Below are 27,244 nucleotides of genomic sequence, written 5' to 3' on the forward strand. Positions count from 1 at the left end.
CCTCGTTTAGCTTCAATCTTCAAATTATCTTGTGGATAATTTTAGGTTTGAATTTTGTTTGTTTTTGTTGTAAAATGAATAGTTTAATTGTTTTGTCATAAAATAATCATAGCTTCCAGAAACTTAAAAATAAAAGAGTAAAAATTATTACTTCTACAAACTTTTTGTTTGTACCATACCCCATTCCTCCAATTTAATGTTAGGTATCTTTGCGTTTGGAATTTACCAACACAGTCTGAAAAACAATACTTGCTATGGAATTGATCTGTTTTGTTCATTAGTCTAGAGACATGCATATAGTGAAACCTGTTGTTTTCTTTTGCAGTTTGTCCCTATTGGGTGTGATTCTAATAGCCTTCCAACAAGCACAGTACATTTTAGCAGAATTCATGAAATCAAGACAGAGACCAAATCCCAGTTCTTCGTCACAGCAAAACAGCAATCCTGTGGATATAATCAGCTCTGATTCCTACAAGTAAAAATTCTTCTTCCCCTGAAGTGCTCTCATCTGCACTCTGTTTAACATAGAATAGCCTTTTCTAAATCTTTGTACTATGATATTACTGTGAACTCCTTTAGGAAGATACTGTTCCAAGAAACCTCGTCGTTTCAGTGAGTTTTCAGCATTCTGACAAAATCAGGTGCACTCTGGTGTTTTAATCTGTACAGATGACAGATGAACAAAACTCAGAATAACTACTTTTGTGTATTGTTAGTAATACGTAGATAATGAAATGTAAGGTGGGTAATGTAAACACACTACCTAGCTGCTGTGGTACTGTTACTATGTGATGGGAATTACGTGTTCATATTTAACAGTCACAGAAGTTAGAAATGGAAAGCACTTTGTTGGCCATCAGACCTCTGAACCTAGGTCCTAATTCATTCAAGCATTTGAGCGTGTATTGGAGTTGGTCGAAGCACTTAAGCTCATGCTTAAATCACAGTGAAATTGTAATATTTAATTAAATATCAGGGTGCCCAGAGCCTTTGTGTAGGGATCATTGCTATTATTGAAATCTAGATGTGATTAAAAATGCAAATCCCTATGCGGCCAAACAAGATGCACATACCTCGGGCTGACTCCGCTTGGAAACACATTTGTGGGTGCCTTTGGAGACAGTAGGAGCCATGTATGCAATTTGGGTGAGAATTTAATCCATAGCCATTAAGTGAAATCTTTACACTGTGAGCACTCCTTTCTGTTAGGACAGAAGCGGGTAAATTGCCCCTTCCTGAGTTTTATACCGAAAGAAGGTAGAAATCCAGTTCTTATGTTTCTTTAATATTTCTCTCTGCCTCTCATTGAATACTTTTTTAAAAGTGTAATTTAATGATGGCTTTATATATATTTAAAAAACACCTTAATTCTTTATTTCATATCCAGGGGCAGCTGCAAGACCTTTATGGATTCCTGTAGCACCTCTGATAAAGGCAAAGGAAAAGGCTTCCTTTCTGTAGGCACTCCATCCAGCCGAAGCCAGAATGCTGCAAAGAGAAGTCCAGCAACCTATAGCCACTCTCAGAAGAAACACAAATGTTCAGTTTACTACAGTAAACAAAAAGCAAACACAATACCTGGCAGTGCCATTACAACTACTGATGAAAAGCAGAATCAGACTGTAGAGAACCAAATCTCAGCACCAAAAGAGGACATTTGCACTGATATTGTTAGTGAGAACTGGCTACACCTAAAATATGAAAATAGCATAAATGTAAACCTGCAGAAGAATTTAACTCTTCCAGGAAACTTTCTGGATAAAGAAGAAAGTGCACTGAAAAACACAGTTCTCATGAAAAGTACTTCTTCAGAGTGTGATTTGAAGGAGGATCTTCAAGCATGTATGTTTCCTAAGGAAACTAACCTTAAAACTTCAGAAGATATAACTGAGCTCAAAGAACAGGAGTTCTGTTCTCTGAAGACATCTAAGAAGCTACCCGAAAGTCACTTGTCAAATTCACCTCAGCAACAGCCAGAATTGCAAGATGTTTCCAGGAAAAATAATGGTAATCTTCCATTTATATAATTCATTTTGAAATTTGTCATCTTGGGTGAAAATCTTGGCCCCACTGAAGTCAATGGCAAAACGTTCCTTCACTTAAGTGGGGATAGGATTTCACCCTCTGTGTGAGGATATTTTACTCATGCCTCTTGATTTTGATATGTTTATGCAGATTTGCAAGAAAGAGGATCTGGCCAGAAAAATTCCTTTGTGTTGTAAATCAAAGCTGCGGCTTAGATGCAACTTCAAGGGAAGGTTTGAAACTGAAAGCAAGTTTCATATCATATGGATATGATAAAACTTTAGACTTCACAGTTGCTTCCGTGCGTAAATTCACACCATAATATTTATAAAGGTTAAAACAAAGTTAAGAGACAAACATGTTTTCATCACAGATATGATTAAAATACAGTTTGCCCTTGGTCAGATATTCAAATTATTTAAATCTTAAAAAAAAAAAAAAAAAAAGGACTTCATTTGGAGTTGTGCTTAGCATTTCTGAAAGTTAGGCATCCGGCTTTTGTAATAATATCGTAACCTGAAAGGGCCAGAAGCTGCCACCAGGATATTTGGAAATTCTCACATTATTACGAGTTACAAGTTGCCATTTCCATCAGAGACTCAGGAGATGTTTAGCTCATGACTTTAGATTGGAAGACTAGCCTTGGGGAAGAGGCACAAGAACACTAAGGAGAAATGTTGGTTAGGAAGTCAAAGGAATATTTCTTGTGGACATGTGTTTTCACTGAGACGGTGGCAAAAGCAAATCCGTTGATTGAATCCCAAATATGCAGTTGACAAGTCTGTTTTTGTTGAAGTCTTGATAACTCTATGCTATCTGGTGGTTGAGACATGGGACTGGGAATAAGGAGATCTGGGTTCTGTTCCTAGCTCTGCCACAGACTAACTATTTAACCCTGACTCAGTCAGTTATCCCGTGTATTCCCTCATCTGTTAAATGGATTTACGGTACTACTACTTACTCATCTCAGACATGTTGACAAACTAATTTAATTAATATTTATAAAGTGCTTTGAAATTCTTCATACGCTCTAGAGGTACAGTGTTGTTTATTAACCTAGTTCATATTTTCAGAAGCTGCTAAATAAAGTTGAAAAAAATTGATTAAACTTTTAAACGTAACCAAATACATGGGAAAATATCTTTAGTTACAATTCAGAGAGATCATGCATTATACCTAAACCAAGCTGTTTCCTACTGTAAATCCTTAACCATTTGTATCTTTGTAGAATTCCTTTTGATTTTATGGTCATGAAAGAACCTGATGGAGCCATATTGGCCTCTTACAGTTGTTCCATTTCTTTCCTTCACATTGGGATAGTCAGTTGTTGCACCTTTAATATTGTTTCTTTGAGAAACTTCTCTCCGGAACTCCTTTTTCCCTTTGATTTTCTTTCCAGATTTTCTTTCTTACCTACTAGCTCTGAGTTTTTTAAAGTCTGTTGTTTTGAATATAACTCCTTCATAGAACATTTCCAGAGTTCTCATGGTTGCTTAATTATCAAATTTTTAAGAATTAAATTGAGCAAACAGTGAAACAAACAAGCTGTTTGTTTCAGTTATTTCTTGACTCCTGGCATTCTCAGGGTTTGCTGGCTGTCCAAAGTTCTGTGGTTTAATTTGTAGATGGTTTGGGACTATAAATTAAATCTGAATCATACCAGTATGAAACATTCATGACTGTTAATTATAGAGAATCTTTGTGGCACCAAGAAGTCAGCAGGAAACTATTTACTTTGTGTGTTATATCTTGGAAAGCAGTGACACATTTTTTAGAAGACCAGTAACATGTTTTCTCAGCTCCAGTCTCTAATCTTGCTCATTGCTTTGTTTTCTGATGCTTCTTTACTCCTCCCTATCCCCTCCATGCTCATCCATGCCCCTGCCACTGTGATGCTGCCATTCACAAAGGAGGGAGGGTTGAGTTCCTCAGAGGTTGCAGGCACTGCTAGTAAACAGGCTAATAAGGAGCACTGAAGAATGAGATTGGGACGGGCGTACCCTTCCCACCAAAGATCAGCACTGCGGTTTGATCGGTGGTATAGTCACGACCTTAGTATTCCTGTTCCTTTTGCATGCCATGTGCAGTGCAGCCAAAAGCCTTGTCATTAGGTTGCAGGGTAGTCTCAAATGTCTGTATTTCTTAATATTTTGCAGCTGAAGAATTCAGTGCATTTATAATGCAATTAAGTATTGTACAATAATATCAGTGCAGAACGTTAAAATTAAAAATAAAAGATCCAACCAGCCTGATAATAGGTCAAACAGAATAAATGGACCTTAAGTTACCTAAAAGCAGCCAGTGAGGGAAACTTGGCTGACTTCTAGGTGAGAGTTGCACAACCAAAAATCCTCGCCCAAGTCCATCCTTGTTGTTGTTTTTATTTGCTAATTATATTGCCGTATCACCTAGGAACCCCAATCATGGCCCAGAATCCCATTGTGCTAGCTGCTGTACAAACACAGAACAAAAGAAGAAGATCCCTGTCTCAAAAAGCTTACAATCTAAGTATGGTACGACATACAGATAATGACAAATAGATGGGAGCATAAGGAAGCAGTGGCAACATTGGCAGCATGATGGACTGTGGTCTCAGCCCACTAGCAGCCTAACCATGGACAAGTTTTTTGTAGGCGTCACAGCAGAGGGAGTTTTAAGGAGGGTTTTGAAGGAAGATAGTGAATAAGGGCTTGTCTACATATGAAAGTTAATCTGGAATAAGGCAGAATGTGAATTTAAAGCGGATTTACTATTTCAGATTAACTCCATGTGTGAACGCTCTTATTCCAGAATGAGAGTGCATTATTCTGAATTATCTTAATCCACTTTGTTAATCCGTGTTAGAAGTGGATCAAGATCGTTTGGAATAAGAGCATCCACAAATGGAGCTAATCAGACATAGCCTTTCCAGAGTAACTCCCTTTGTAGACAAGATGCTAGCTTTGTGGATGTTTGTGGGGAGGGGCAGCAAGGGAGAGAGCACCAGTGTGCTTGTTTGAAAATGTAACAGGTAGTCTATGGAGGCCTGATGGGGCAGTGGGCGGTGGAAGCTGACATCTCAATGGTGAATGAGAGATGGTAGGTAGGGTGGGGATAGGCTATGAAGAGCCTTGAAAGTAAAACAAGTAGCTTATGTTTGATGTGATAGAGAAAGGGGGAGCCAGTGGCGGGATGTAAAAAGAGGACTAAGAGAATGATGTTTGCAGTAGCATTCTGAATAAATGTGAATGGGGCTAGCTTATATTTATTAAAGTCAGAGAAAAGGATGTTGTAGCAATTGAGATGTAAGATGATGAGAGCCTGGATGAGAGTTTTAGCTAAGTGTGCCCCCAGTGTGGCTCTAACTGTACATAGGGACTAAAGAACCAATTGACGTAGGGTGATTATAGCAAGGTTGGTACGTAGGGGAAGTGTATATTAGTACTGCTATATATAAAACTGCCTCTTGCAGCTGGTTTTAGAAGTGTTACACAGCAGTGTTAACTTTTGTATTTTTGTTTTTTTGGGATAGCAAAACAAAAATGATTTATAATCGTAGTGTTTTGCGAAGCATCCAAATTTGAAAATGTTGGCCAAGGTAGAGTGACCAGGGAAGGGAATGGGAGCCTCATGTACAAAGTTACACTATTTGTATTGTTTCACTCCAGGGAATAACCAACAAGTGCCTCTCAGGAATGAAATAGAAAACTGTGAGACTTTGAAAAAGCAGATTAACACAAAGCCTTCCACTGAGAAAAAGATTAGTAAAGGACATAAGGAGGATACACCATGCTGTGGAAAACAGGAACTTGCTTCAGTTGAGGTTTGTATCAAATGATCTTTCTCAGTTTCATATTTAAAATGCCTAAAATAAAAGAGAGAGAGAAATATTCTGTAAAGAATAAATCCTAAAATCACTTTACTGATCATCTAATGAATGAGTAGAACCCCCAGGTTGTGATACTCTACGTGTCCTAGTTTTATGTATTAACACTGGATTATAAAAGGATACAAAATGTTTTGGTGGAGTTCACAAGTAGGCTTTATATGTAATGTGGGCTATATCACAAACCCATTTGTTTCCATGTAATTAATATTAGTGCAGGCACAAACACACCCTCTCACACCATCTGACTTAAATCTAACACCAAGTGTCAGCATCAGTAGTGTTGTGCGGAAACTCCCTCCTCTGACCCTTGTTAGAGAGCTATCTTGCTGTCTTTCACTCTGGTTATTTTGGGGAAGTTCTGTGGCCTGTGTTATACAGGAGCCTTGGAACCTATGACTAATCTCTGTGCCAGAAACTGAATTTGAGCATGACAAAAGATGAATTCATTTACACAAATTGCTAAATAGTAATAATAACCAGAAACCTGCAAGATAGCATCTTCTGTCCAAAGATTTCAAAAGCTTTACAAACACTATGTATTGTATTTACATTACAGAGAGTTTAAGTGACTTCCTAAATTCACTGATAGAGCAGGGGGCCGAATCAGAAATGGGTTCTATCTAATCTGTTCACGAAAAGCTTTATAATAAATTACATGTCGTACTTCCGGAGCACATATTGAAAACATTTGCTGGATCCTAGTCTTGTTTTGAGAAAATGTTAATGCAGTTATAAGTGGCTTTTGGCCATGTTCTGCCGCTTTTCATGCGTTTCTGGTGGTGGTCTATTTTGTTTTAAGTCCAATATAAATTAAAACTTAAATTTATTAATATTTTCTGTTTTACTTATCCCCATTATTTCTTCAGTAGTATGTCAGATAAACAGAGGGGACACCACCAATAGGTGAGGGAAGAGAGAATTTATTGCTGCTGAACACTCCCACAAGCTGATCACAAATCAGGCAGATGTTTCTAGTTTTTAGTCCATTAAGAATTGTATAGACATTTTCCCCTATCATCCTCTGCACTCCCTACTTTGTTCAGGGGCAGGGCAGGGAAGGAAAGGGGGGAAATGCTAGCACATTGGGGATTCAGAAACTTTTATCTCTCAACATTTACCAGTGATATGAAGGTCTGAATCTTGGGTAGGTAGATTAAGTGGTGATCTTGGAAAGTGGCACTAAATCTTCCACTAAAAGTGTCATTTTGTGAATGTTCTTTGCCTAGATAAAACCTCTGACATGAATTTACCAAGGTTACTTCATTGATAATAGACACGTTGTCTCACTCGTTCATGTTTTTACCTTTTCAGCAAGAAGATGCTTTCAGGAAGAAGAGATCTCAGGAGAAAAGAGAAGGCAATTTATCAAATATAAATTGGAATAGAAATAGAACATCTAGAAAAAACAAGAAAAAGAATGTCAATATATCTCCAAGGTGTGTGCTGCATCCTCGGATAATCACAATTTTTATTATGCCATGTTGAAACTGGAAATGCTTTCATTTCTGCATTTTTAGTCTCTCTTTAGGTTTTGTGTAGTACAGTATGCAGGTTATTGTATGATGATATAATCCAGGGCTAAAACTGTCATATTTAATACATACTATACTATATTACACAGGAAAATGTGTGTGTGCCCACGTGTGTATAGGTACACTCCCCATTCTGCAAAGCAATCTGTAAGGTGCCCTGTTGATTTCAGTGGGACCTGTTGTGGTTGCAAAGGGTCACCTGGATGGATCTCTTTGCAGAATCAGGGCCACGTTTAGGATTCAATTGCAGAGAATGGGAGGATTTTCATGGGGAAGTCACTACTTTAATTCTTTGATTTATTCTTGAGCTGTAAAATGTTTCTTGCTGAGCACTTCAGATTAAAGGAACAAATCACCCAGAAATCTATATGCCTGATAACAAATAAAATAATGCTAATTTTATAATCGCAAAATATGGTACACCTGCACTTTTGTGAACACGTATGTCCTCTGTAGACAGACTTTAAACTAACAAGCAATGGAGAAATGTGAGAGTTTGAATTTACATCCTGGTCAGTATTTAATTGCTTCTCCTTATAGACTGGAAATTTGCCTGCTTTAAAACTCCCGATGGTTAGTTTCCTTTCCACTCTGTTCCGAGTGGATAAAATCCAGAATGTATTGTCTGCAGCAAAGAAAAATCTTTTGAAATGATTCCAACTTCGTGTGAATCAGATCATCTCTTAACTAGTTGGAAGCAATTTTATCTTCTAATATAGTATAAAGAGGAAGAGAAGAATTTTTTTTTTTATGAAGAAGCCAGCATTTCTCCAATGAAGTGTAGTGATTTAAAAATAAACTTTTAAAAGAGGAAGTCTGGGATACCTGGGACATTCAGACTAAATGACTTCTTTGTCGTTTGTTGCCAAGTGTTGTGGTAAGTTAAAGGAATGTTAGATCAGAATATTAGACAGAAATATGAAAAGATCCTGAGAAATATTTTTAAAACTTTTTTTATAAGTTTACTTCAATAATTTCTAAGAGTCAATTAATTGTAAGCTTTTCCTATTATTTCATGTTGTTGTTTATCATTATTAAATTATTATTACAGTACTTCTAAAGATGCCATTTGGAATCAGGGCCCCATTGTGCTAGACAATGTACAAAAATACAATAAGAGAAAGTGCCTCCCCCCAAACAGCTTAGATTTTAAGACCACAATCCTGAAAAGAATTAAATTGACTTAACGGACTCTTAAATAGTGTAACTAGACAAAACCAATTGTAAAGCCAGAACACGAGGGGCCATTGTGATAATCCTGCATAACACAGTCTGCTCACAATACATAGAATTCAGCACAGGATCAAGGTCTGTGTAGATAAGAAAAACAAAAATGGAAGGGAAATGTTTGTCTAGTATTATTTCTCTTACTGGTTCATTTATTTACTTTTCAAAAATCATTGCTTTCTAGGCATTAAAATGTGGCCATCTACTCTCCATAAAAATAATAACTCAAATGTTTGTCATTTCCAATATTAGTCAAACTAGTCCTGAAATACATAATACTAAAGATAACAAATTTTTGATGTTTCCACAGGGTAGTTCTATTCTGCATTCACCCTGCCACCTGATTGGTTTTGGGCTTCCCTTAACATGGATCTGACTGATAATGTATTAGATCAAGAAATGTTGGCTCCTACTAGCTAAGAATTGAAAAGAGAAAAATATTTCCTGAATCAGTTGTGGGTTTTCTTCTGCTTATTATTTTGATGATGATGATCTATTGTGTTAGTGTTCAGGAACCCAAATCAGGTTCAGGGTGCACTGGAAATCTAGGTCCTTGTCACAAGGAACTAACAATTTTAGACCCTGATCCTGCAGTCATATCCCCCTGGGCAGACTCTACAGCTCTGCAGAAATACTTTGATTTCAATGGATTTGATTGCAAGATTGGAGTCTAGGAAGGCAAACAATATATAGCATTGGAGAGATTGTTTGGAAGATATACAATCTTTATATTTAAAAAAAGGGTGACAATACTTCAACTATCCCAGACTGTCCCTCAACCTATACTTTCTTGTAGGCATCAGAGGAGAAGTGTGTTTTGAGGAACAACTTGGAGGAGAGGGTAATGACTTTGTGGATCACTTTGTGCTTCACAGGTAGGGGGCAGTGAGAGGAAGGTGTGACAATGTTTGTAAAGAAGCACGTGATAGTTCTGGTGAGCTTCCAAGCTGTTGGAAATATGCGGCCAATTCTTGCACCCAAACTGTCCTGTCTGAGCTCTGAAGGTATCTGTCACCTTTGTCTCACTCACAGACCCAGCCAACCTGAGGAACAAGAGTTTTGAGGCTGTTCCCAGCTCAAGATCTTGCCTTGACAGAGTTGCTAATAAAATGTTTAGTAATTGGAAGGGGGGAAATGATACTTAAAATGTAAATGCATTTTGGTTTGTGATTATTTCAGGGTTCCTGAACAGAATGAGTTGAAGCGTATGTGCAATGAATTTGAAAGGCCTGAACTAAGAACTAACATTGGCATAAGGGAAACTTGTAAAACAGACCAAAAAGTTGGGAACTTGTCTACACAGGGAGAAACAGGTATGTAATCATTATTGGGATTGCATTGGGAAAAAGTAATGTGTAGTTTTTTGACACCACAATATTTTGATTCCTTCCCTTGGGGACTTCTATTTCCCTTGCCCTCATGGGCCCCTTAATGTGACCATCCTGGCCAATGAGGGCTATATGTAGCTCCTCTGGGAGCCAGTCAACATGGTTGCTGAGATGCCAAGAAATACCAAAAAGTATTCGTTCTCTGAGGGGCTGAATGCATTTCCTCCACAATACTCCCTAGTCAAGGTAAAAAGACATGTCAGAGCATGAAACTATAATGTCTTAAACTGTTTGGGGGACAAGGTGGGTGAGGTAATATCTTTTATTGGACCAAATTCTGTTGGTGAGAGAAAGAGGCTTTTGAGCTTACACAGAGCTGACCTAAAGAGAGCTCTGTGTAAGCTCAAAAGCTTGTCTCTCTCACCAACAGAATTTGGTCCAATAAAAGATATTACCTCACCCACCTTGTCTCTGATATCCTGGGAACAACACTGCATTAAACTGTTTGGGACATGCCTACTTTATCATGCCTACCTGAGATCAGTTAAAGTGACAGCCCCCAGAATAGCATCAGGTGGGGTATGGGTAGGGCATTTTCAGTGAATAACCATCAACTTTGAACCTTGTTTCCTGCCTTGGTCCACGGATCCAGGGCCTGTTCACTTTTCCTCAAAGTCTATCTGTTTTCCCCAGCTTTTGAGAAGAGGGTATGTTAAGAAGATAAATGAGTTTATATAGTGGTGGTTCTTATTCTTGTTAAAATGAGGAGAAGGGGAAAGTCCATAGTTCATGACTGAGTTATCAATTAGGTTTGTTCTTGTTTTTAATGTGCATGTTCCCAGGGTCTTTTATATAAGGTCTCTGTTTACAATAAAATTTATGCTGCTTAAAGAGCAGTATGCACTTCCCATTTCTTCCACCTGTCTCAGCCCCTATAGGCCATGGTTTGTTGTCACTTCCCATTGTATTATAGGTGTAATTTAGATGGTAAGCTCCTCCAGGGCAGGGATTTTGTCATCTTGTATGCCCATAAAATGCCTACATGCCAGTGACGCTATCTATAAATAATACTCCCTGTTTCTGCTCAGCAGATTTAAAGGATTAATATCACACATTTCAAAAACAATTTTTATTTAATTTTGAGTTTAAATGTAATATTTTTAATTTTTTTTTCAACTTCCTTCAGAAATCTTTTATCAACGATCTAAGAAGAATTGTTTGGAAAAGTTTTGCTCTGATTCAAGCTCAGACTGTGGAAGTTCTTCAGGAAGTGTACGTGCCAGTCGTGGTAGCTGGGGCAGCTGGAGTAGCACAAGCAGTTCCGATGGAGATAAAAAGCCCATGATTACTACCCGGCATTTTCTTCCATCAAGTAAGTGTTGGAAATAGAATACGCACAAGTACATGCCGAATGTAGATCTTCTTTTTGGATAGTTAGTGACCAGGAGAGTGTGTATAGCCTATGCAGTCTGCCCAGCTGCCATGGCTTAATAGAATCGAGTCTTCATGGCAGAATTCTACAGAGTGAGGGACCAGAAAGTATTTTACCAGTTGCTAAATCTAACACAAAGGGGTTTTGTATTCATCCACTCGTGGTTAACCTGGTTTATTCAGGAAATCTGAAAACAAACATTAGAGTTAAAAGACTCCAAGATGCAGAATTGTGGTATTTGTTGTTCCATAACCATTATAATATTGTAGGTTAGAAATGATCCAGGACTCAAATACCTGACCTGTGCACACTCTGAAGTAGCTGAGATCTTTCCTGCATCTGAAAATGTGCTATTTGACTGTTTCAATATCAAAACATATTATTTAGAAAATTCCTTGTAAACATTAGAAAACCCCAAAATTCATTCAGTGCTCCCTAATGCTCTAGTCAAGGCATCTAGTTGCCTCCAGTTAATTTGTACACCTTTTGTGCTCCTTCATGGGGAAAAATGGTCTCCTATTTATTAAATGTGTCTAAAACATGTAATCATTTTGCGAGAGTATCTTAGGGTGAATGCATTAGTGACTCAGGTTGCCATGATACTCTGTGCTTTCTTTGACCTGTTTTAGTGATAAATGCCTGTGGCATTGGCAGTAATTCTAGTGTTGGGTCCTTTAGCATAAAGCAAATTCAAGTTTGCATGTCTGCTGCTGCTTATAAATGTGGAAAGAAGGAAACGCACCTGGCAAACCAAGAACTCATACAGGCAGTGAACCAGTCAGTATTATTGTGTGTGAATTAAAGCTCATGAACTAGCAGTAAATCATTAGAATCATAGAATATCAGGGTTGGAAGGGACCTCAGGAGGTCATCTAGTCCAACCCCCTGCTCAAAGCAGGACCAATCCCCAACTAAATCATCCCAGCCAGGGCTTTAGCATCCTGACCTTAAAAATATCTAAGGAAGGAGATTCCACTACCTCCCTAGGTAACGCATTCCAGTGTTTCACCACCCTCCTAGTGAAAAAGTTTTTCCTAATATCCAACCTAAATCTCCCCTACTGCAACTTGAGACCATTACTCCTTGTTCTGTCATCAGCTACCACTGAGAACAGTCTAGATCCATCCTCTTTGTAACCCCCTTTCAGGTAGCTGAAAGTAGCTATCAAATCCCCCCTCATTCTTCTCTTCTGCAGACTAAACAATCCCAGTTCCCTCAGCCTCTCCTCATAAGTCATGTGTTCCAGTCCCCTAATCATTTTTATTGCCCTCCGCTGGACTCTGTCCAATTTTCCCACATCCTTCTTGTAGTGTGGGGCCCAAAACTGGACACAGTACTCCAGATGAGGCCTTACCAGTGTCAAATAAAGGGGAACGATCACGTCCCTCGATCTGCTGGCGGTGCCCCTACATATACGTCCCAAAATGCCATTGGCCTTCTTGGCAACAAGGGCACACTGTTGACTCATATCCAGCTTCTCGTCCACTGTAACCCCTAGGTCCTTTTCTGCAGAACTGCTGCTTAGCCATTCGGTCCCTAGTCTGTAGCGGTGCATGGGATTCTTCCGTCCTAAGTGCAGGACTCTGCACTTGTCCTTGTTGAACCTCATCAGATTTCTTTTGGCCCAATCCTCTAATTTGTCTAGGGTCCTCTGTATCCTATCCCTACCCTCCAGTGCATCTACCTCTCCTCCCAGTTTAGTGTCATCTGCAAACTTGCTGAGGGTGCAATCCACATCATCCTCCAGATCATTAATGAAGATATTGAACAAAACCGGCCCGAGGACCGACCCTTGGGGCACTTCACTTGATACCGGCTGCCAACTAGACATGGAGCCATTGATCACTACCCGTTGAGCCCAACAATCTAGCCAGCTTTCTGTCCACCTTATAGTCCATTCATCCAGCCCATACTTCTTTAACTTGCTGGCAAGAATACTGTGGGAGACCATGTCAAAAGCTTTGCTAAAGTCAAGGAACAACACGTCCACCGCTTTCCCCTCATCCACAGAGCCAGTTATCTCATCATAGAAGGCAAATAGATTAGTCAGGCATGACTTGCTCTTGGTGAATCCATGCTGACTGTTCCTGATCACTTTCCTCTCCTCTGAGTGCTTCAGAATTGATTCCTTGAGGACCTGCTCCATGATTTTTCCAGGAACTGAGGTGAGGCTGACTGGCCTGTAGTTCCCAGGATCCTCCTCCTTCCCTTTTTTAAAGGTGGGCACTACATTAGCCTTTTTCCAGTCGTCCGGGACTTCCCCCGATGGCCATGAGTTTTCAAAGATAATGGCCAATGGCTCTGCAAACACATCCGCCAACTCCTTTAGCCCTCTCGGATGCAGCTCATCTGGCCCCATGGACTTGTGCTTGTCCAGCTTTTCTAAATAGTCCCGAACCAACTTCTTTCTCCACAGGGGGCTGGTCATCTCCTCCCCATGCTGTGCTGCCCAGTGCAGTAGTCTGGGAGCTGACCTTGTTCGTGAAGAGAGAGGCAAAAAAAGCATTGAGTACATTAGCTTTTTCCCCATCCTCTGTCACTAGGTTGCCTCCCTCATTCAGTAAGGGGCCCGCACTACCCTTGACTTTCTTCTTGTTGCTAACATACCTGAAGAAACCCTTCTTGTTACTCTTAACATCTCTTGCTAGCTGCAACTCCAGGTGTGATTTGGCCTTCCTGATTTCACTCCTGCATGCCCGAGCAATATTTTTATACTCTTCCCTGGTCATTTGTCCAATCTTCCACTTCTTGTAAGCTTCTTTTTTGTGTTTAAGATCAGCAAGGATTTCACTGTTAAGCCAAGCTGGTCGCCTGCCATATTTACTATTCTTTCTACACATCGGGATGGTTTGTCCCTGTAACCTCAATAAGGATTCTTTAAAATACAGCCAGCTCTCCTGGACTCCTTTCCCCCTCATGTTATTCTCCCAGGGGATCCTGCCCATCAGTTCCTTGAGGGAGTCAAAGTCTGCTTTTCTGAAGTCCAGGGTCCGTATTCTGCTGCTCTCCTTTCTTCCCTGTGTCAGGATCCTGAACTCGACCATCTCATGGTCACTGCCTCCTAAGTTCCCATCCACTTTAGCTTCCCCTACGAATTCTTCCCAGTTTGTGAGCAGCAGGTCAAGAAGAGCTCTGCCCCTAGTTGGTTCCTCCAGGACTTGCACCAGGAAATTGTCCCCTACATTTTCCGAAAACTTCCTGGATTACATTATACAGGCGTAATAGTCTGTCTTTGAAAGTCATTGAACACTGAATTTTCACATCAGATCACAAGTGAATAAATACCTTTTATTAAGTTACTTTTGTTGGGACACATTGATAATTCATGCTGTTTTCTCTCCGGAATTGCCTGTTTCTCTTCTGTAATAGGCAGGTCGGTTGTACATTTAGGTTGTAGTGTAAAACATGACTTTATAAAATATATTTGCTTTTTCCCCGTTCTAGCAAAGTACACTAGTAATTTCTTTCTTAACCATGGATATATTTTTGTTTCCATGTTCAATAACCATGTGAACTTCTTTCCTCTGTCCTCTTGTTGTCATACTAGTCTTAGGAAAACTCTTACTTTCTGCCTGATCAGCAATATGATACTCATTCTCCTACGGCGGTTAGTGCTCTAGATAGGTGGAAAAGTAAGTTTTTCATAAATGCTTCAGATACATTTAAGAATACCGGGAAAGGCTGGAGGAACATGTGGTATCACATTTGGGAGGGAAAGCCTAGTTTTGAGCCTAGAAGACTATACTGTTAAGAAGTAACTTGTCATCATGTCTGAACCTTTCCAAACTGATTTGATCCTTTTTGCAGTCTAATCTGTAGTATTTAGTTCAGTTGGGTTCTAACGTAGAAAGGCAGTGTCTTTTAGTTATTAGAGTAAGGAACTGGGAGTCTGCACTCCCTTCCTCTTTCTAGCTCTGCCACTGATTCACTGTGTGATGTTGGCCAGCATGGGCCTCAGTTTTTCCCTCTGTAAAATATGTCTAACAACCGTTGACTGTTGTACCTTCAGGAGTATTGTTAGGATTCATTCGTTTGTGTTAGCAAGGCACTTCAAGATGCCTGGTTGCAATATAATAGTATTTTGTACATATATAATCCAATGATTGAAAGTGACGTACAAAACTGTCAATGTATTATCATCAAGGCTGCAATTTTGTCATGGAGGTCACGGATTCCGTGACCTCTGACTTCTGCAGCAGCTGGTGCACCTGACTCAGGGGCAGCTCAGACGGCTCCTGTGCCAGTCTTACCGGTCGCTGCTGGGGCAGTCTCCTCTCCCACCCCTCCCGCAGCAGAGTTTGGGTGTGGGAGGGAGCAAGGGATTGGGGCACAGGACGGGGTGAGGCAGGCTCTGGGTGGTGCTTACCTGGGGGGCTCCCAGGAAGCGGTGACATCCCGCTCGTTCAGCTGCTAGGTGGAGATATGGCCAGGCAGCTCCGTGTGCTGCCTTCACCGAGGACTCCCGCAGCTCCCATTGGCTGGGAGCTGCAGGGGCGGTGCCTGCAGGCAAAGTTGCTATAGGAGTTCTAATTACCATAAGTGAGTAAGGAAAGATTAAAAATAACATGCACAGGTTTTCTCTTGTGATGTAGCTGTTTTCTGTTAGGGAGGTTTGCTGGCGGGTGGAAGGGCCATGTTGTTGAAGCCACAGTTCAGACTTAGTTGTGGAATTTTGTATTCCACCTCATAGTGATTTGGTTCCCTGCTAAGAAAAGTCCCTGAGACTTGAAACCAAATTATACAACAAGAGCCTCACAGGATTTATGTTAAAAGTGTCTGATATTGCCAGACACTGGTGACCTCGTCCTCTGGGGAACAGGAGAACGGTGAGTTGGAGTGAAAGGGCTCCAGCTGTAATGCTTAGGGCTCTGCGTAGAGGGAGGGGGAATGTAGGAGAGAAACCCTTCTTAAATGAAAACTGAAGTAGGAGTCAAAGAGCGAGAATGTAAACTGGAGAGGGAACAAAGTGGCCTTTTGGTGTGGGTATGGCCAAGCCTACTCCTGTTTTATGCAAGGCACAAACTTTTTTATAGCACTGCAGTGTCTTAATAGATTGCCCTGTGGACCTCTTCCCCAGGTAACCACCCCTGGCAACTACCTAGTGTTTCCTACATGAGGGAGTATTATTAGGAATGTACTGAAGTTGTTGACACTGAAGAGTGGGGTCCCATCTGAAATGTGTAATCGCATTGTCCACTTTGCTTTTCATTTCTTCTCCTTCTGTCTGTTCGGTTGCTTATGTTCACTCTCTTTTCAACCCTATCCCCCTCCTTTTTTCCCTGAACAGCTTTCTGTGCAGCCTAGTGCTGTCTCGTCCCACCCCCCTGCTTCCCAGCCACTTCATTCTCTTCTTCTCCCTTCTCCCCCAGACATTCCTCTCTATCTGGAAGCTCCATCTCATCTCACATACCACACAACAGAACCACTAACCCAGGAACTTATCCTTGCAACAAAGCCCGTTGCCAATTGTGCCCACATATCTATTCAGGGGACACCATCACAGGGCCTAATAACATCAGCCACACTATCAGAGGCTCGTTCACCTGCACATCCACCAATGTGATATATGCCATCATGTGCCAGCAATGCCCCTCTGCCATGTACATTGGTCAAACTGGACAGTCTCTACGTAAAAGAATAAATGGACACAAATCAGATGTCAAGAATTATAACATTCATAAACCAGTCGGAGAACACTTCAGTCTCTCTGGTCACGCAATCACAGACATGAAGGTCGCTATCTTAAAACAAAAAAACTTCAAATCCAGACTCCAGCGAGAAACTGCTGAATTGGAATTCATTTTCAAATTGGATACTATTAATTTAGGCTTAAATAGAGACTGGGAGTGGCTAAGTCATTATGCAAGGTAGCCTGTTTCCTCTTGTTTTTTCCTCCCCCCCCCCCCCCCCCCAGATGTTCTGGTTTAACTTGGATTTAAACTTGGAGAGTGGTCAGTTTAGATGAGCTATTACCAGCAGGAGAGTGAGTTTGTGTGTGTATGGGGGTGGGGGGGATGTGAGAAAACCTGGATTTGTGCAGGAAATAGCCCGACTTGATTATGTAAAGAGTTGTCACTTTGGATGGGCTAGCATCAGCAGGAGAGTGAATTTGTGTGAGGGGGTGGAGGGTGAGAAAACCTGGATTTGTGCTGGAAATGGCCCACCTGATGATCACTTTAGATAAGCTATTACCAGCAGGACAGTGGGGTGGGAGGAGGTATTGTTTCATATTCTCTGTGTATATATAAAGTCTGCTGCAGTCTCCACGGTATGCATCTGATGAAGTGAGCTGTAGCTCACGAAAGCTCATGCTCAAATAAATTGGTTAGTCTCTAAGGTGCCACAAGTACTCCTTTTCTTTTTGCGAATACAGACTGACACGGCTGTTACTCTGAAACCATCTCACTGGTGGCTCTGATTCCTGAGGACAGCTCTGCTAAGAGGGAGGGGGAATGTAGGAGAGAAACCCTTCTTAAATGAAAACTGAAGTAGGAGTCAAAGAGTGAGAATGTAAACTGGAGAGGGAACAAAGTGGCCTTTTGGTGTGGGTATGGCCTCCTTTCCCCTCCTTTTCTTTAGCAGCAGCCCCTAGTAGAGGCAGCTTGTCTGCCCATCCCCCCCCCCCCCCCTTTTTGTTTCTAGCTTCTTCTACAGATCTCTCAGCTCTTCTTCATTTTGAAGGGATCAGGCACTTGTATAAGCAACTTGATACTGGGAGAAGAGTATACAGCATGTGACCAGCCCCTTCTACACAGATTACCTGCAAGTGCTTCATAGACCTTAGTTTAGGCAGGAGTAATACAAATCCAAATGTGAACTAAAACATATGAGAGTAAAAGCACCTGAGAAAGTAGAGAAAATAGCCATCAACACTAAAAGCAAAAGGGGAAAGAGAAAATGTGGATGAGGAAGTGAACTGAAAAAGTACCACATCAGAAATTAAGGAAGCTGTACAATTAGTCACTTTTGGGAAGACTGCAGAACTGAAAGCTACTAACTCTGCCCACATTTTAATTTAGTCCTTACCTTTAGATTATTGTTACATGTGGAACAATGGATATGTTATGTGTTGTAATATACATGACCTACATCTGTAAGTGGCAAAATAGTGAAAAGATATCTTTGTTTGTGGGTAATTAAGAAAGTGCACAGATGTACAGCTCAAAAACTTACAGAAAATACCCCAGAATCATGTGCTTGTATAGGGCAATAAGCCCAAAGCACGTCACAAACACCAGAAGGCACAATTATACTTCATTGCTGTGCCATATTAAAAAGAACAGTGAAAATCCTTAGACCAATAATATTAGTAACAGGTAGCTTGCTGCAGCATTAATAATGAACAGAATTTAAAAATAGTTTATATTGAATGTTCTCTAGTGAGATGGAAAAATTGATTTCATGTCTCTAAATGCTATTTTGAATAATATGAATATAATTTAGTGTCTGAGTAAAAACATATCAACAGACCTGGCTTCAGAGTCAGGAAAGATTAGCTGTGCCTCTGACCTAATGAGATGAATTATCTCTGGAATAATTTTCTGTGTATTCATAGGGTGCCAAGCGTCTGGTTTTTTACCGGAACACCTGGTCGAAAAGGGACCCTGGCAGGTCTGGTCAGCCCCAGCTGTGAGCCCCCTTACACACCCAAACTCGATCCTGGAGCCCACACCCTCTCCTGCACTCCAACCCCCTGCACCAGCCCATAGTCCCCTCCTGTGCCCAAAACCCCTCATCCCCACACCAGAGCCAGGACCCCCAGCTGGAGCCCTCACACCCCAACCCTCTGCCCCAGCCTGGAGCCCCTTCCCACACCCTAAACCCCTCATTTCTGGCCCCAGCCTGGAGCCCACACTTCTCCTGCACCCCAACTCCCTGAACCAGCCAGTGAGTGAGGGTGGGGGGAATGGAGTGAGCAGGGGCAGGGCAGGGCAAAGGTGTTCAGTTTTGTGTAATTAGAAAGTTGGCAACCATATGTATTCATAATGTAGTGTAACTCTTTTCAAATAGTCATTTTGATAGTAAGTAGGAATGAATAATTAACATTATAAATGTTAGATAGTAACAATTGTTAAGGTGAACACTGCACAAAAAACAATGCATAAATAAATGTATTTTCTTTTCATAAAGTCTGACACCACAGAAGAACTTACTCTTCTGGTAGAATAGTGGTTCTTAATCTTTTTCCAAATCCTGGGCCCATATTGCAAAAGAAAAAAAAATGTCTGGGCCCTCCTCTTAGCTAGCCAAAAAGAAGGGGTCATGGTCTCCAGGTTGAGAATCCATATAATACATGACACCTGTATAGATTTCAGACGGGTTTATGAATAAGCATATTTAATAAATACATTCTGAAATGGTAAGTGCTGGTACTGACATTCCACACTGAGAAGTAAGTTCATACACACCATTGGTAAGTGTATTGTGTATGTTCCTGTTTTCAAAATCTTTTTTGATTCACAATCATTGTTTTATTTAGGGGAGAATATTTCACAAAATGATTTTCCAACTGAAACTCCCATCACTTTAAATCTGTCTCATAACATCTGCAATACCAGGTAAATTTTTGTTAAGTCTACCCCAGTAAAATATTAAAGGAACTCCATCAACTTGAAATATTTTTAGTTTTTTTAAAATGAATTAAAATAAAAACAGTTTCAGGTCCTACACCTGCTTGTGATTCTCTCTGCTAATTTTTGTGGTACTACAGTCATGTTTTCCTAGTGTTGAAAATGTTTCTCTCTTCCCTGTAGCTTTATGAAAAAACCTCCCCAAATGATAGGGAAACCTTGCTTGTTATGCAGGAGAAATATGGGATGCATAAGAAAAATAAAGAAGTTATTTTTTCTGTATTATCTTCCCATTCTAGTAGTTTTCAGTGCTAATTTTTAGGTAACAAAAGATCAGACAAATGTGTCACTTTTAAGTTGATGGGGTTCTTTTTATGAGAATCATGCTGTCCTGAGACAACTCGAAAATTGTTCCTTTTCTTTCTCTGACATATCCTCCCCCTTACTATAATATGTGCCGCATCTAAAGTTTTCGTGATCTGGATCTTCATCTCACTCCCAGTTTGAGACAAGTCGGATTCAGCTACTATATAGAGTCCATTACATCTTTTCCCCGGGGTTACTGATAACGGAGTATTTCAGTGCAGCTTTGGAAATACTCATCTGGTGTAGGGCTATAAGGGCCATGGCCAAAAGCCTGTATCTCCAACAACAAATTGGGAACCATCTCTGATATCTGCAGGGAGAGTGATAGAGGCCAAAATGTCACAGACTGGGAGAGAGGTCGCGCCCAAAAAGAAGAGTTGGGCTCTCAGTGAGGAGAGCTTTTTCTTCCTCTTGTGCAGGTGACATTATTCTGAGAAGTAAATTTCTGTAGTACAGTATATGGAAAACTGACCTATTGGTTTTAAAGATGTGGGAGGACCTCTTATGTTTAGCAATCACTAATAGCTAAAGCTCATCCCAAACAAACTTAATCTCAGTCTGAACCTATGAACTGTGCTCTCATTTAGTCTCAATACAGTCTGTGTTCCAGTTAAATTAGATATATATGGAATATGTGAATACACACACATTAAAATATGGAATATGTTATATATATTATCTTAAAGTAAACTCTGATTATCTGAATGGCTTGGGGGACATCTGAAACCTTCAGGTAATCAGAATGTTTATAAATGAAATTTGGCTCCTATATGAGTTTCAGATCATCTGAAATATGGATAATAAAGAGTTAAGATAATTAGTATTTTACTTGTTTTCCACATGTAAGAAGCACTAAAATAAGATTGTGAGGTATGCGATAGCTCAGAGTAAGGAGAATAGGCAAAGGAAAAACTTAATTTGTGGAGCAAAGGGATGCCATTTCCATGCTCCCTACAGTATCAGCTATTATTTAGTGTTCCATCACTCCGTTTAGTATCTTCCACTCTAGAGACATCCATCAAAACATTTTCAACATGAAAAAAACCTATAAAACTCCTTGAATTTTCTTTTCCAGGAGAAGAATCACTAGGGCATTTTTCAATGTTGATAATCCAAAATTTTAAAAAGTCCTTTGTCTTCATTCAGCAGAGACATAAATACTGTCCCCCAGTATCCAGAAACCGTATGTCCCAACTTCGCTGACATAACTGCAGATCCTGACAAAAATACAGGTTAGTTACTTTTTCAACAGCAGATTTGGTGCTATTGTTTATGCAGTAGTACACATAAGTACCACGCATTATGTTTCTTAACTACATTTATGTATAAACCCACAAGGGCTTTACTGTCAGACTGCTGTGTTTGAGCTGCGTTGCTGAGGACTTCACTTTTTTTTTTTTTAAACTTCCTGACAACTTAAAAGGACTCAGAGAAGACTTCCTTTACTATCACTACTCTTTGTTATAACCTAGACTTTGTTTATGGCATTCTCACTGAAAAAAGGCAGGATTCATGTGTCATTTCACACTTTTTGTATTCTTTCCTGACAGTTGTCATGCTTTGCACAGACTAAGCACCCTGACTGCAGAGTAACATTTAAACAGTTACCAGCATGATTGAGAGGTCAAAAGAACTGACTTCTTGTCTTAAATAGAGTTGAGACACAGTTAATGCCATCAGATATTTCTCTCCTAATTTCCTAAGTCATGACTGAGAAAAAGTCCTCAGCCCTTTTTGACCTTACTCCCTCCAAAATGAATGATGTGATGATTTGGGCTCTTAAATATGTGGTTGTTTTCGTTTGTCTGCATTTCAAATGGAAATAATGTTCATCTGTTTGGTGGGATTAACAAATTGTGAAGTAAAAGATTACAGGATAAATTAGAGCTCGTAGAATATAATTGTGAATCAGAGAGGAAATCTGAAGCTTGCTCTCTCTCATTTTTTAATCTCTTTTTTCCTTTAAGAAGTATGTGCACCTATAGTTTGTTCCAGTTTTTAATGGCTCTAGCAGCGTGAGCTCTTCTGTTCAAAACTAGAGTCTCTTCCTGAGGAGAAGTTTTAATACACAAACATGTAGTCAGTATTCAAATTTAGTGTGAAAACAGTCTTGGGAAGGGACTCATTTTCATTTAGTCCATCCTCCCATGATGAAAGGTACAAGTACCAGTTCTCATCACTGATGTCATTCCAACATCACATGTACTTTCTGTAGGAATCTTTCCTTTTTGCTGTGTTGAATTTCAGAATCCGCTTCAATCATTTTTTTTTTAACCAATAGAAAAGTGTCTGATTTTGTTATCATCTGCACAGCAAGTTCCATCAAACATAAACATTTGTCAATAAGTTCTTCCCTAGGAATTTTCATCCAGTGACATACACTCTTAGGGACAGATCCTCAGCTGGTATAAATTAGCCTAGCTCCATTGAGTCAGTTTATATCAGCTGTAGGATCTGGCCCTGACAGTTGGTCTGTCTTGGAGTCTTTTAGTGAGGTTTCTTTTTATACTGACAGCCCTTCTTTTTGGGTTCAAGTAGTAATATAGGAGGGAGGGACAGGTACTGTCCTTTGTGAAAACTATGAAGCGAGATCTCTGGCTGGATTCTCTCTCTTACATACAACCTTTTTACTGGGGATCTGAGAATCAGATTCACCATAGTACTAGGATTTGGTGGATCCCTCATTTCTGTACTTTTGCATTTCATACACTGCAATCAAGATCTCTTTGCCGTTCTAGGTCTTTATCCGACAGGAGACTTGTGGCCTGCTCAACCAGTCTGTTTGACAAATAGCTTAAACTATAACCTTGAGAATAACGTACCGTGCATGATCCAGGAAACCCCTTCTGTTCAAAATAGGCAAGTTATTTTTTGCTTAAACTTTTTGGTATTGCATTGTTCAGCGTACGGCCTTAACAGCATGAATGTATCTGAGCTTATCTTGCAATGTTTAAGCATGTGCCATTTAAACAGTTTCTATGCTATGGTTGCATGTTAAGATCTAGTAAGCAAAAATCTTACTGTAGACATACTGTTTAAAGCTGTTTGTTAGCTTTCAGCACATGGTATTAATATTGTCAGTACAAATTGACCAGCTTTCTCACTCGTATGTAGGTATTTCAAAACTTCATATTTCTCACAAATTTAAGCAAATCATTCTTGGAAAGCTTTTTGATTTCTCTCTTTTCCCTCTGATGGAGATGGGTGCCTCATCTTTATGTCTGCTTTCCTATTGTTATAGTCATGAATCCAGTCCTGGGTAAAAATGTTAAATGCATAATAAATAAATGGGTACATGAAAGATAAAATCAAATATTCACAGGTTGAAAATAGTATAAAAATACGGGCTGGGTTGACTTCCTCAGGCTTTCCCGAGTCTTGAGGCACTGATTTTCCTACAGCAGTGAACCTCAGGCAGGAAAGATCATTTCCCCCCCACAACTGTATCTCCATCCTGTAAATTGCCGGAAAAAATAGTTTAGAATGCATGGTGCAGTGGCCCTGAAGACTAGGGACAAACACACTGCATCTTACTGTGTCCTCTTCAAACTGCAAAATACCACTGGCTCTTCCCTTCACAAGCTATGGGCAAATATGACATCAGAGTGATGACTCAGATGTCCACAAGCAATGACATTTTGAATTAAAGCAGCCAAGTAATCTGATTTTAAACCTGGTGTGTCCGAAAACTGCAGCCCTAATGGGAAGCAACAGTAACTAGTATTCTGAGGCTGTAATTTTTAGGCAGAGCAAGTTAATGGTAGTATGTAGCAGTTCTAATACTAAACTGCGTTGCTTTGAAAGGCTCATGTCATAATTTTAGTATTATTTTGACATAAAGTTATACATGAAAATTATGTACAATTATTTGCTTTTAAATTGTAATAACTCATGTTGGTTTCTTATTGCCTGGATGTTATAACAGGGTTAACACAACCTCAGAGTAGTAAAGTTGTTTTACCCTTCTAGCCTATCCAGACTGAGTCCTTGGGGCTCTTCAGATTCACTCCTCAGTAGTGCTTGTTTAATTTCTGATGTATCTTTAAGAACTACTCTTAGAAAACCTTTTTGAAAGATTTGAAATCATTTTAGTTTGAAAACTAATACAATAACAGATCCAAGTAAATACGAGAGGACAACTTGTTTGCCAGGAGCCTAATGTGATTTGAAGGGATTAAGGCAGAAACCCCTATTTTTAGCAGTTATGAATAGAAACATTTAGATAACCTTGATTATAACACCAGGGTTAGGATTTAGGAAAAATTTGTATTAATTAAACACAATCAAATGCTATTTCACATTTCCATAGCACTTAAAGCAATCTGAGGGGTTTTTTTTAATGTAAACTTTAATTAATAAAGCCTCCTTAGACGCTTATGTGGTAGGAACATACTGTAATTCTTTTTTTACAGATGGGGAAACTGAATCCCAGAAGGTTTTTATTTGCTTAAGTAATACAGGAAGTTTGTGGCAGATCCAGAAACAGAACTCAGATAACCTTCTTATCAGTCCTGTACTTTAGCCACTAGTCTGTTCTTCCACCTTATGGGGAAAAGATTTTAAAAAATGCTCAGTATCATAAATGCTGGAACTAGGGGGGCATGGGGTGCTGCACCCCATGGCTTGAAGTGGTTCCCATCATATACAGGGTTTACAGTTTGATTCAATGGCTTTCAGCACACCCCATTGTAAAAATTGTTCCACAACACCCTGCTCAGTATAAGAATTAGCCTAATTTTAACACACACCATTGCTGTTAATAACTGTTCTGTACTATTATGTAATCAGCATGTGTGAAGTGCGATCACTTATTTCAGGCAATTGTCATCTAATAGTTTTACAGTATCTTAGTGTTTTTAAACTATTTTCATAAACCCTGTACAGTATTTTGATTTTTGTTGTTTGATTTTGTTGTAATAGCTTCATTGATTGGAATGCAACTTGCGATAGCCAGTTTCCCAACATGTATTGCCCATTAGAGATGAATGAATACAGTGCTTTTCCAGAAGGTAAGAGTGCTGCTAAACTTCCAGAATATCACTAAGCATGTTCTTTTCTCTCTTTCTTTGGAAAGCAAGGTAATTAATATCATTTTTTCTTTTAAAACCACTAGCACTAGACTGTTAGAGAGCTGAGCTTGCTAATTCTTTTAATTAGGGTAAAATAAATGAGGAGAAATTAGTTATTATCATGTATGTGTATTTACAGTAGTGCTTAGAGACCCCAGGTAATATGAGGTGCCCATTGTGAGAGGTGCTGAAGACACACAAGAGTTGGTCCCTACCCCAAAGAACTTATGATCTAATTGGACAAGACAGAGGAATGATGGGAGAAGGAAAGTGCAGTTATGTCTGTTTTCCAGTTAGGGTATGTCTACACTACGGAATAAGGTCGAATTTATAGAAGTCGGTTTTTTAGAAATCGGTTTTATAAATTCGAGTGTGTGTGTCCCCACAGTAAATGCTCTAAGTGCATTAAGTGCATTAACTCGGCGGAGCGCTTCCACAGTACCGAGGCAAGCGTCGACTTCCGGAGCGTTGCACTGTGGGTAGCTATCCCACAGTTCCCGCAGTCTCCGCTGCCCATTGGAATTCTGGGTTGAGATCCCAATGCCTGATGGGGCTAAAACATTGTCGCGGGTGGTTCTGGGTACATATCGTCAGCCTCCCGTTCCCTCCCTCCCCCCGTGAAAGCAAGGGCAGACAATCATTTCGCGCCTTTTTTCCTGAGTTACCTGTGCAGACGCCATACCATGGCAAGCATGGAGCCCGCTCAGGTAACCGTCACCCTATGTCTCCTGGGTGCTGGCAGACGCGGTACGGCATTGCTACACAGTAGCAGCAACCCCTTGCCTTGTGGCAGCAGACGGTACAGTACGACTGGTAGCCGTCATCGTCATGTCTGAGGTGCTCCTGGTCGCCTCTGTGAGGTCGATCAGGAGCGCCTGGGCAGACATGGGCACAGGGACTAAATTTGGAGTGACTTGACCAGGTCATTCTCTTTAGTCCTGCAGTCAGTCCTATTGAACCGTCTTATGGTGAGCGGGCAGGCGATACGGACTGCTAGCAGTCGTGCTGTACCATCTTCTGCCGAGCAGTCATGAGATGTGGATGGCATGCAGTCCGTCTGCTGCCAGCCAAAGATGTAAAAGATAGATGGAGTGGGTCAAAACAAGAAATAGACCAGATTTGTTTTGTACTCATTTGCTTCCCCCCCCTCCCCTGTCTAGGGGACTCATTCTTCTAGATCACACTGCAGTCAAGATGCAGCGAGGTAAATCTAGCCATGTATCAATCAGAGGCCAGGCTAACCTTCTTGCTCCAATAAGGACAATAACTTAGGTGCACCATTTCTTATTGGAACCCTCTGTGAAGTCCTGCCTGAAATACTCCTTGATGTAAAGCCACCCCCTTTGTTGATTTTAGCTCCCTGAAGCCAACCCTGTAAGCGCCCCTCCCAGCGTCAGAGCAATGGCAAACAATCGGGCATCTGAGAGTGCTGTCCAGAGCAGTCACAATGGAGCGCTCTGATGGGGCTAAAACATTGTCGCGGGTGGTTCTGGGTACGTGTCGTCAGGCCCCCGTTCCCTCCCTCCCTCCGTGAAAGCAAGGGCAGACAATCATTTCGCGCCTTTTTTCCTGAGTTACCTGTGCAGACGCCATACCATGGCAAGCATGGAGCCCGCTCAGGTAACCGTCACCCTATGTCTCCTGGGTGCTGGCAGACGCGGTACGGCTTTGCTGCACAGTAGCAGCAACCCCTTGCCTTCTGGCAGCAGACGGTGCAATACGATTGGTAGTCGTCCTCATCGTGTCCGAGGTGCTCCTGGCCGCGTCGGCTGGGAGCGCCTGGGCAGACATGGGCGCAGGGACTAAATTTGGAGTGACTTGACCAGG

The 27,244-nt window shown here is 40.5% G+C and overlaps 1 protein-coding gene across 5 annotated transcripts in view; it reads left to right on the plus strand.

The window, feature by feature from the left end:
* TMEM131L (transmembrane 131 like) overlaps nt 1-27,244 on the plus strand; it is a 134,112-nt gene that overhangs the window by 99,922 nt on the left and 6,946 nt on the right. For 4 of the 5 annotated variants that reach the window (XM_048847422.2, XM_048847424.2, XM_075127751.1 and 1 more), the window contains 10 exons: nt 326-475; nt 1,388-2,007; nt 5,673-5,827; nt 7,205-7,329; nt 9,832-9,965; nt 11,167-11,352; nt 19,892-19,970; nt 21,495-21,580; nt 23,087-23,207; nt 25,269-25,357. In XM_048847422.2, the coding sequence (XP_048703379.1) occupies nt 326-475; nt 1,388-2,007; nt 5,673-5,827; nt 7,205-7,329; nt 9,832-9,965; nt 11,167-11,352; nt 19,892-19,970; nt 21,495-21,580; nt 23,087-23,207; nt 25,269-25,357 (1,745 nt within the window). The remainder of the gene's footprint in view (nt 1-325; nt 476-1,387; nt 2,008-5,672; nt 5,828-7,204; nt 7,330-9,831; nt 9,966-11,166; nt 11,353-19,891; nt 19,971-21,494; nt 21,581-23,086; nt 23,208-25,268; nt 25,358-27,244) is intronic. The other variant, XM_075127750.1, reaches the window with a different exon arrangement.

This window comes from Caretta caretta, chromosome 4 (genome assembly GCF_965140235.1).
Source record: "Caretta caretta isolate rCarCar2 chromosome 4, rCarCar1.hap1, whole genome shotgun sequence".
NCBI classification, from domain to species: domain Eukaryota; kingdom Metazoa; phylum Chordata; order Testudines; family Cheloniidae; genus Caretta; species Caretta caretta.